This window comes from Nannospalax galili, unplaced genomic scaffold, assembly GCF_000622305.1.
Source record: "Nannospalax galili isolate Female #2095 unplaced genomic scaffold, S.galili_v1.0 scaffold251, whole genome shotgun sequence".
Classification (NCBI taxonomy): Eukaryota; Metazoa; Chordata; class Mammalia; order Rodentia; family Spalacidae; genus Nannospalax; species Nannospalax galili.
The window spans coordinates 1,519,222-1,530,088 of NW_008329576.1; the positions used below are offsets into that span (position 1 = coordinate 1,519,222).

Here is a 10,867-nt window from a genome sequence, read left to right on the forward strand (position 1 = left end):
TGCACTCTGGGTTTGAGCATGGGTTTTTGCCCACCCTCCAGTAGAGCTAGATGGCGCGAGGAAGCTGGGGGTGTCACTGACTGTTCTTAGGAGTATGTGGCTGGGCTGGATTCTGGGGCTAAAGGGGAGACCTTCCTCCTTCAAGGGCACCAAGTGCTCCCCTGCTTCAGATCACAGGCCACAATGGGGCCTGATGAGGGGGTATTGTAGGCTGAATGTGCCTCCATGCTTTGGTCCTGGATACAGGAGGTCTCAATGAACCTTTAAAAGACTCAAGCCCAGGGGCTGGACCGATGGCTCATAAGTTAAGAGCATTGGCTGCTCTTGCAGAGGACCAGGATTGGCTTCCCAGCACCCACTGCGGTTCCAGGGGATCTGACGCCCTCTTCTGGCCTACATCGGCATTGCACGCACATGGTGCACCTACATACGTGCAGGCAAAATGTATACAATACAAAATGAAAGTTAAAAAAAAAAAACCAAGACTCAAGCCTCCTGGTTTTTGCAGCTGAGTTAACTAGCTTAGAGAGGGCAAGGACTGGTCCAAAGTCACTTCCTCTTGTTGGCATGGGTTCCCGCCAGTGGTACAAAAACCTGGATTCTTTTCCTTTGTCTGGGTTTAGACCTGACTTCTTTTTTTTTTTTTTTTTTTTTTTGTACAGCAAGATTTATTTTTATTTATGTATGTGTGCACATGCATGCAAGACCAGAAGAGGGTATTGGGTCCTCTGGAACTGGAGTTATAGGCAATTGTGAACTATCCGATGTGACTGTTGGAAGCCGAACTCTGGTCTTCTTCAGAACCAGCAAGCTTTCTTGACCACTGAGCCCTCTCTCCAGCCCCAGACATATATATTTTATAGTCTTATTTTTAGGCAAAGTTGCTTTTGAAAAATCGAATTTGGCCAGGGACTGTATCTGAAATCTGTTCACATACTCTTATGTGGTTATGAAGAATAAAATGTTCTGCTAGCTAGAGCAGTGACAGTAGACCTGACTTAAACTGTGAAATACATCAAAGAAACTGCCGAACCTGGGGGAGGCGCCTTTTCTGTGCCATTGGCGCCGCCTAGTGGAGTTGTGACTAATTCCCAACAGCCAATGCTGCAGTGCCAGACCTGGACTCAAATGATTCCCTCCCGCCAAGTTTATGCAAACTAGGCAGGAATGCACAGCTTCCCCCACCCCCTTTTCCCCGTCCCCCTACTTGTATGCCAGGCTCCCTCACCATACTGACACATTTCTCGAGTGAACTGCGCTCCAAACTGCCGGCAAAGACAGAGCCTGAGTCTGGGGCGCGGAGGGCAGAACGAATCCAGACTTTATTGTCAAGGAGAGGGAAAAGGGAACGGCGAGGGGTCGGGGAGACTGGGTTGCTACATCGTCAAGCAGATAGAGTCGATGGGGAAGGGAGGGCCAGTGGGGGCCTGTCCCCGTCCCAGGTCGGCGGCTGGAAGGGCTGACCACACGGAAACCACGGAAGGGTGGGTTTGGGGGTCACGCCCCCGCCCGAGTTGTGCAGTGGAGGTGTCACGGGAGGGGACAGCCATGAGGTCTAGGAGCTGAGAAGGGGGGAGGCTACATACGGCGAATCCTGCGGAAAGGGGAGGGGCGGGGGCGAGGCTATTGCTTTTTGCTCACAGTTTTGCGGAAGGCGAGGCGGGGGTGGGCTTGGACTGGACACCCCTTGCCCCCCTTGGTACCCCTTGGGTGATGGGTGCTGGTGAAAAGAATGGAACCCGGACTGGGGAGGAAGGCGAGGGAAGGGTCTATGGGGGCATCTCCTTGGTCCCACCCAAGTGCTGAGATGCCCCCAGGTCCTGCCCCCGGCGTTGGGCCCGGCTGGACCTGGGGCTGGGGCGTGGTGCGGGGCGGGCACAGTGAGGTTGCAGGCGGTAAAACCAAAGTGCGTAAGAGGGACCCGGGATCCCGCCTGCTCCCCTCCCCCTGCGGAGGACGGGGGTGTTCACGGAAGCGCTTCAGTTTGGGGTAGGGGGCCGGAGTCCCAGAGTCGCTTATTGCCAAGAAATCCATTTTCTCCCCCACCCCCGGGCCCCGACCATGGCTTGTGAACCCCGTTTGTGCTAGGTTTGGAGGGGAAGGGCTGGATGGACATGGCTTTTGGGAGGGGGGGTGTCTCCGAGGGGGCTCGGGGGTGAGACGCCCCCCCTTTTCTAGGGGCGAGGGAAGGGCAGGGGGCGGGGTTCCCTGAGATCTGGGGTGTTCCCCCCCTTCTGAAGCCCCCCTCCCCCGCTACCCCTCCCCTTTCCTGGAACCCCGTACCTCGGGGTGGGGGGGAAGGAGAGACCATTCAGGGAGCGCCGGGAGGAGGGGCGGGCTGGGAGCCCGGAGGCCTGGGTCCCGGCTGGAGGTGGGGGGCTCAACGGGAGGGGTTCAGGGTTGAGGTCAGTAGGGGGAGAAGAGGATGGGTCCGTGCGCAGTTCGGATGGGGCCAGGGGCCGGGTGGAGCAGAGGGTGGGTGATCGGCGGTCCCTGCAGAAGAGGTGCTGCCGGAGCTGGGCGCAGGGACAGCGGGGAGCCGGCTGCTGCCGCCATCACCGCAGCCACCGCCAGGGGGCTGGGGAGCAGGCCGCCGGCCAGTGACTTGGGCAGCTCCTTGGAGAAAGTCAGTGTGCCCTGCAGCAGGGAGAGAGGTGGGGACAAAGGTCGGCCGGGGTCCTCAAACCCCACGTCCTCCCGGTGGCACTCGGTCCCTTACAACCCGGGTCCTTCCAAGATCCTTTTCCCCAGCACCCAGCCTCACCGGCAGCTCCGCGGCGCCTCTAGGCTTCTTGTGACGGCTCAGTAGTGGATTCGGCTTCCCGGCCACGCCATCTCGGTGCCGCCGGCTGGAAATGTGCTGCGGGGCAAGTGGGTAGTGGGCTGTGAGCCCTCAGCAAAGAGCCACAGCCACCTCCTTCTAGGGGGCGGCCAGAAAGCCTGAGGAAGGGCCCTCATCCAAGCTCATGGTTTTCCTTTCTCCTCAGGGGGTCGAATTCCCCAGAAGCCCCTGAGATGGGGCTTGGACTCACTTGTTTCAGCTGGACCTCCGAGTTGACCTTGACGTTGCAGATCTCACAGTGGAAGGTTCGATCCTGGGCAGGAGCCTCTGGCTCTCCCGGGGTGGGAGGCCCCAGTCGAGGGTAAGCTTTGATGGGCCCCAGCCCACTTCGGGCCTCTAGAATTGTCTTGTGCTTAGTACCTGGAGCACACAGAGAGTTAGGAAGTGAGGGCAGATGAAAAATTCTCCAGGCCCGCCAGGCCTCAAATGCCCACCTTCCCAGTTGTAGCATAGGAAGGAACTGGGTGGAATTTGTTTGGAGGCCCTTGGGACCCTCCCAAACACAAGTGAGTCGGGAGAGTCATGCAGGTTAATGTTGGGAAAGGGGATGAGCTGGCAGGTCTTAGAGGATCCAACTGTGCTAGAAAACAGGGGGATTAGGAAGAAGCAAGGGGTGGGGATGATTCCCGGGTTCCATACCTTTGTTATGTGCCTCCAGCTGGGACAGGGAGTTCACAGCCACCTTGCACAGTGCACAGTAGAGCAGCCTCTTGGCCTTCTCCTCCTCTTCTTTGCTGCCCCCAGGCAGGGAAGCTGCAGCTGGAGTCCCCCCTTCACCCTTGGTTACACCCCCGCCAGACTCTGGAACACTGGGAGGGGATGGGGAGCCAGGCTGTTTCTCTGGGGATTCTGGGGCTGGACCCAGTCCATTCTCCATGGAAACTGTTGGGGGAGAAACATGGGGGTCATCCCAGGTGGTTCTTCATGTGGAGACCCACCCCCATTTCCTGGAGGGCAAAGGTCCAGGAGTCCCCACCCTGTGACAACATGCATGTTCTCATGCCCTGGGCCACAGCCAAATGTGGTTCAGCTGCCACAGGCTGGGTGTGAAACTGCAAGGCCTGGCTCACTCCCCAAAAGCTGAGGATAGCCAAGGGGGTCTGGTAAAGTTGGAAGGCTGCCCAGCCAGGGGGAGAGACAGGGAACAAAGATTCTCCCACCACACCAACCTGGGCTTCCTGCCAGGATAGCCCCTTCCCAGAGTTTTGCTGGATCCCCAGAGAAAGAGCACTGGGAAGAGGCAGAGCCAGGAGGAGGGCAGGTCAGGAGAGACAGATGTAGGCATGGCAGAGGGAAACAGAAACAGAAGAACCAGAGAGGGAAGAAGCAGGGATGCAGGCTGCTCTATAATTCATGGCTCGATTAAAGATGCACAGGCCGCAGGCCTCTGCACTTGGTTCTGGCCTCTCTACAGGGGAAACTGTAACGCTCCCATTCTTGCTCCAGCAGCTGATCCAATTTCGATCCAGTTTCCAGATCATGGGGAGGACTGTGGTGGGGGTAGGAATAAGTGGAAGAGGAATTCCTGACCCCTGCAGGTGTGTGCTTGCCCATCCCATAATCCTTCCTCTGTTTCTTACTCATTCCTGACATCCTTCACCTTTATCCCAACCCAGACAGCACATCTCTATCCCAGACTGGACAGGACCTCATGGCCTTCACCCTGTATCCTCAGAAAGTGTGCAGGCGCTAAATGACAGGATATATGTTAAGGGCCTACAATAGTGCTAGTCAAGAAATGATAGCTACACCTTTAATGTCAGCACTCAGGAGGCAGAAGCAGGTGGAACTCTGTGAATTCAAGGCCAGCCTGGTCTATATAGTGCGTTCAGGCCAGTTGGGGCTACAAGGATACTCTGTCTCAAAAAGACTGAAAAAAAAAGTTAACTGTCACCAACCCCATCCCTGTTTCTTAGAGAAGTCAATAAACTAATCCAAGAGGGTCAGACTCAGAAGCAGCCAGAGCACAATTCAAACTCAGGCCTGGCCTCTAGATCTGTACATGCCAAAGGGTGTGTGTGGGTCCCAAGTTGTGGATGTAGAGGTTTGTTCTCATTCTTTTTAGAGTAGGGCAAGAAGGATAGGACAGGATAAGAAGAAATAGGAACACGGGAATGTTAGGTTTCTCTGAGTTGGCCATGACAGACAACTGATGTAGCAATCCCAAGGTGGAGGTGGCTCATATCTTTTTGTCCCCATATTCCCTCACCTCAGTCTCTTGGACGGATGGTAAAGGATGGCCACTAGCCACGAGGGAAAAAGAATTTCAGAGTTGCTTCCCACAAAGTTGGACAAGACCTCATAGATCTTCAAGTTGTTCTCTCCTAAGTCTGGCCCTAAGAGGTCCATGGGTCCACCCTAGATCAGCATGCCCTCCGCTTTCCCTGGAGGGCCCAGTAGGCCTCCAGTGTCCTGATTCCCTCTGGCCAGCACAAAAGGGCCTCCCCTGGGTCAGATGGAGGCTTCCCTGTTTCTGGGGAGGCTTGCCAGGTAGCCTCACCCTAGCCCCTCTCTGAGTCACTGGGCAGTGGAGAAGACAGACAGTGGGGACTCTGTTGAGAAGAGCTGAGGCAGGGGTGGGTGGGGTGACAGGATGGAATTTTTATATCACTGTGCCTGGCTCCAGGACTCACCTTGGGTGGCAGTGGGGGTGGGGACTGAGGGAGGAGGAGAGAAGCAGAGGAGAGTTCTGGGAAATGGGGAGAGAACAGAAAGACAGAGATCAGTTGAGGGGGGTTCAGACACACCTGGACGAGGGGCTACACCATCCCCACTTGGGGGGTTGCTGCCTGGTGGAGCTGGGTCTCCTGATTCCCGGACACCAGGCTCCCTGCCTCGGGTCTTGGCGGCCTCGATGCCTTTGACTCGTCGGGCGTGGCGATTACCCTTGTAGTGCGCCTCAGCCTGGCTCTTTAGGGATGGAGGAAGAACACGGAGTCTGAGATCACCTTTCATCTGCCAGGCCTCCCTACAGAGCTCCTTCAGGTCCCAGGGTGACTGCAGCAGGCTGCAGTATACTCTGCCTGCATCCCCCCACCCCCTGCCTGCACCATTACAGTGCAGAGCCCCATGCTGATGAGTCTGGTTATTCCTGGGGTTCAGATGAACTTTTCATCTGAGTTTGAGTCCCTGGGAATGTGGACCCCCAACCTAGCTCAGACTGCACTCTACCACCACACCCAGGGCCTGGCTGATGACTCAGCCCCCCCCCCCCACCTAGTCCTGGTGGAGGGAAGGGCCCTTAAGCCTGCGAGGGAATGCTAAACTGGGGAAGGCGGAACGTGCAGCCAGTTGGCATCCTAGACCCCAGGCCTAGATGCCTGAGTCCCTCCTCCGCCCGGGATCCTGCCCTGCTGTTTTACCAGCTCTGTCCTGACTACTCCTCCTAAGTCTCATTTTCCTTGGAGCCTCTGTGGACACCCTGGAGGACCCTGGCCTCAAGCCCAGCTCTGGAGACAGGAGACAGCAGCAGAGACAGCTGTCAAAACAGAGCCACTTGATGGGGGAGGGAAAGGGAAGGCAAAAAGAGGGGAGGGCTGTCTGCTATTGGCTCTGCATCCCCTCATTCTTGTTTCTTCCACCAGTGAGCAGAGTCAGGGTTAGAAGAGAGGATGCCTGTGGGGTCCATGCAATGAGGCCCAATGCTGGGTCCTACCTACCCACTGCCTGCCCCTACCCTCTCCCATTTGTAGCCTTGCTAAGAATATATAATCATGGAAGCACAAGGTCACCTAAACAGGGATGGAAATAATAGGTGTGGAGAGGCAGGAAAACAAAATTGACAGGTCAGGGGTAAATCAGTGATGTACAAGAACTAGCAGTATGAGGTGTGTGTATGTGTGTGTGTGTGTGTGTGTTTGTGTGTGTGTGTGTGTGTTTGTGTGTGTGTACCAGCACTGTGTAGAGAAAAAGAACATATTTTTATTTTCCCCTAGTCAGCAGAATAAGGCTCTGCTGTTTTTCTCCAAAAGCTCTCAGAGCCTGCACCCCACAAAGTACTGTCTGGACCTAAATAGAAGTCCCAATGGGGCTTCAGAAGGGGGAAATCTGGGTGACTTCTCCCCAATGGGAAAGTCCCAGGAGGGTGTAGGAACCAGACTTTCTACATGATTTGGAGGAAGGAGTTAGAAACAGGGTAGAGAAAGGTTAGAGCATGGGAGGTAGAGGGAAGTGGACAGAGAACACAGGCTCTACAGAGAACCAGTGACCTGACTCAGCCTTACACCTAAGGACAAAGGGTCGGGGACCACATGCCCACCCTGACCCCTGTGCTCCCAGCAGCTCTAAAGCTGTTCCAATTCCAAGAGACAGAGGGGCCAGCCTTAGAAGATCGGTCTACTTCCTGCCAGAACGCACAGCCCTGGCCTGGCCTGGTGGCAGGACCTGTAATCCCAGCTGTCTGTGCAGCTGAGATGGGAGGACTGAAAGTTCAAGACCTGCCTGGAGTGGAGTGAGTAAAGTTAAGGCCGGCTGGCTGAGGCAACTTATGAAGCCATGTCTCAAAATAAAAAATAGAAAAAGGGCTGAGGACACAGCTCAACAGTACAGTACTTACCTAGCATGTGTGAGGCCCTAAATTCAGTCCCTAGCACCACAGAAAGCCAAACCAAAATGAAAACAAACAAAAGACATGGCAACCACTTCTCTTCAAGTGCTTTTCTTCAACCCCCTTGAGTCCTCTACAGTACCCCATTCCCTGTTTTCCCTCAACAATCCCTTCACCAATACCCTTCACTTGCAGCTATGGGCCTCTGGTCTCCCTCAAGGTCCCCAGACTGTCCCATCCTACCCCCCTGCTGGGTGGCAGCTGGGCTGCTTACCTGGGAATTGAAGCGAATTTGACAGACATTACAGGAAATGACGGGTCGCTTGGTCTTGAGCAAGGGTCCCCCAAATGTGTGGGAGAGCACAGCCTTCTGTACAGGGTCCATCTGTAGAGGTAAGGTGGGATGAGGCAGAAACCCCTGTACAAGCTCCTATCTACCACCCCACTTCCCTTCACCAGCTGGGATGAACAAGGTTCCTAAACCCACCCCAGGCCTCAAGGTACCTGAGAGCTCTGCGCCTCAGACCTCTGGTTCTCTCCAGCCCAGTCTTCACAGCACTGAAAGGGACCTGATGGAGCCACTGGCCCAAATGCTCCCATTTCACAGAATGTAGTTGTCTGAGGCCACCATGAGTTAACAGCAGAGCTGGAACTTGACCCTAAACACCTACCCTGGTTCATGAGACCATGAAGGTTCAACTCTGTCACTTTGACTTATCTCCTGCAGTGAGGCCAATGTGTCAGAGGCCATTGACAGGCAGTCCCAAAGTACCAGAGATTCTAGAGCCTTTGGCTGAAGCCTCTGAACCCTTTTGGCCCCACTCTGGGGTATGACTATCTGCCAAGTGCAGTCTTTGGTCTCAGGAGACAGATATTCCCAACCTCCCATCTCTGGGCCTCAGCTCTCCCTAACACACTTATGCGTTGGACTTCTTTAAGACAGCAGTTTCTAGAGGGAGTAGGAGAACTTGGGAGAGAATAAATGTTTCTAGTGGTTAACAGGGAAAAGGGGGACAGGGATGGCTGGTCTGAGGGAGCTAGGGATCTTCAGAACCATCTCTCCCCCTCGGCATCAACAGGGCTTTAGGACAGGGCTGTTGCGATGGGAGGGATTAGGAAACCTCTCTGCTCCACCCTGGGTCAGCAGATGTCTTTTCAGTCTCCTGCCAAGAGTTCACATGAGGAGGGGAGAGGCCAGGAGCTTCTCTGAGGCCTCTTCTATCAGGGGATATAGCCAGAGGCACAGAGGCCTAGAAACAACCTCTCTGAGCAGTACTCCTTTCACCCTAGTGGCCAGACAGGGGCAAGACCTGAAGGCAGCCAGGGCTTAGGAGGACCAGAGGATGGCTGGACCTCGGAACAAGTGAATTAGAACTAAAACCTTATCTTCCAAGTGGAGGGCATTAAGACATAGTTGTTGGGGACTTAGGGGGTCCTTAGCAACTCAGCCGAGTCTCTCTATGTGTCCAGATTTCAGGGTTTCTCACAAGACAATGTGAAGGATGGAACATGAAGCCATGAAGCCCAGATGTCTTACCTCTCCCTGTCTTCCCAAGCTGTTTGGGGTTAGTCAGGAAAGGGGCTTCAGGGTCCCAGTGAACCATGTGCTGGCCTCCCTCTTCCCCATTTTGGTAATGGTGGACGCAGGAGCCATGACTGGGTTCAGAAAACTGGTGTCAGTCACTTGCCTGCCCTTGGCTGGAAGCAGTCCCTCTCAGCCACTGTCTTCACCTTCCATGAGCTTCCTGGAAGCCCCAGACACATACAGGGAAAGGCGAAGAGACAGAGAATGTGTGTGTGTGTGTGTGTGTGTGTGTGTGTGTGTGGCAGACTGCAATCAGTTTGTGCATGGGAGGAGTGTGAACGAGTGTCATGTACTGTGTGTATCATTTGAGGATCAACATTTCTGTGTTGGGGGCTTTGCTGACACCGCGGATGGTCAGGTTGTGTAATCTTCAGCTGTGTGTTTATCTGTAAGAATGTATGATGTGTTTGGCAGAAAGAAAGACAGACCAACTTGGAGACAGGCTTTAATCAGACAGGGAGACAGATTGCTGCTTGCAGCTCCCAGTCTCCAGGCCTCAGTCCTTCCTTTTCAGAGAACCACCCCCAACTCTGCCCCAGGATTCTCCTAAGCCCTGGCCTTCCTCACATATTGGGTGGGGAATGGGAATTCCGCCCAGATAGAGAAACCCAATCTGGGCCAGGAAACCTAAGTCAAATGAAAACAGTAGGGAGAGTAGGATGGAGAGAAGATGGGTCTCCTGGTTCTGTCTATGTCTACCCAATCAGTCAACCTGTTCCTTGGAAGGGCTGAAGGCCCAGGACCTGGCGGGGGGGGGGGGGGGGGAGTTTTGGATTGACTCTTCCAGTCTCCATCATCTAACAGTCCCAACTACACCCAGGTCCCTCCTCAGGGGTGAGAACTTAACTTGCATAGCCTTCTCCAGGTTTGAGCCCAGAAATACCAGCTTGGGGAGGGGGACAGGGAAGCAAGGGAGCCAGGTCAGCCTGCCCCACCTTCTCCTGCAGGAACTGAGGAGACAACCAGCCGAAGGTGAGGGCCCAATCCCTGTGCAGGTGGAATGTGAGCCACTGAAGTGCTCCTCCAGGCCAAGGTCAGGAGGCCCCGGTGACCTACATGAGGGCTCCCTAGGGAAGGGTGGAGGCCAACATCTCCCAAAGCCCATCTCATTCCAGAGCCCCTTCCCTGGGATACTGGCCTAGACACCGCCTGGCAATGTCTCCAGGGCAGTCCTCTCCCACCTGCCCTCCAAGAGTGGTGAAGGGGAATGGCTCCCTGAAGCTGGGGCAAAATGAATCAGGAAGGGCAAGAGGGAGGGGAAGGGGAAACCAGATCATCAGCAGCAGGGGGTGTGTGTGCTTAGGTTTCCTGCCACTGCTCCTTATCGGATGGAACCCACTGCCCCGTGTCTGGCCACCCAGTTCCTTACCCTACCCCTCAAAAAAAAGGCCACCTGGAAAGGGGTGGAATCTCTGGGACGGGAAGACCTGAGGAGCAGACAGGATTGACACAGGAAAGAGGGAGCTGGGGGTGTCCAAAGAGCAGGTGGAAGCTGGTGGGGAGGGGCTGCTGAAAAGAGGTCAGAAGGAAAGGTCTGAGCAACGTGGTCATCTGAGGTTAGGTGTACGACACGAAGGGAAGTCTGAGATTCGGGGGACTCCAAGGACCTGGGGAGCCGAGGATGGGCTACCCAGCAAGGTGGCAGCAGTCGGGGGCGCCAGTAGGGCTCCAGAGATGGCTGAGGGCCGCGCTGCGTGGGGGATGGGCGACAGCCGAGGACTGGGCGAGAGGAGAGGTGGCCGGCCCCGCAGGGCGGGCGGGGATGGGGTGGGGGGGCTGCGGCAGCCGCGGAGCCGGGAGTGGAGGGCCCGGGTGGCTTACCCTGCGGGGCCCTGGCGGCAGCGGCTCCATGGCCCAGAGCGGCGGACCCAGGCGGGGGGCCGAGCCTGGCGGG

The 10,867-nt window shown here is 55.7% G+C and overlaps 1 protein-coding gene across 5 annotated transcripts in view; it reads right to left on the reverse strand.

The window, feature by feature from the left end:
* Positions 1-1,291: 1,291 nt before the first annotated feature.
* Znf385a (zinc finger protein 385A) overlaps positions 1,292-10,867 on the reverse strand; it is a 27,608-nt gene continuing 18,032 nt past the window's right edge. For 3 of the 5 annotated variants that reach the window (XM_008839156.2, XM_008839164.2, XM_008839148.3), the window contains exons 3-8: positions 7,663-7,773; positions 5,590-5,752; positions 3,482-3,724; positions 3,033-3,202; positions 2,765-2,860; positions 1,297-2,637 (exon numbers count right to left, since the gene is read on the reverse strand). In XM_008839156.2, the coding sequence (XP_008837378.1) occupies positions 2,407-2,637; positions 2,765-2,860; positions 3,033-3,202; positions 3,482-3,724; positions 5,590-5,752; positions 7,663-7,773 (1,014 nt within the window). In that variant the 3' untranslated portion in view covers positions 1,297-2,406. Of the gene's footprint in view, positions 2,638-2,764; positions 2,861-3,032; positions 3,203-3,481; positions 3,725-5,589; positions 5,753-7,662; positions 7,774-7,892; positions 8,097-10,794; positions 10,862-10,867 lie in introns of those variants that run through there. The other 2 variants (XM_008839168.1, XM_029566578.1) reach the window with 2 other exon arrangements.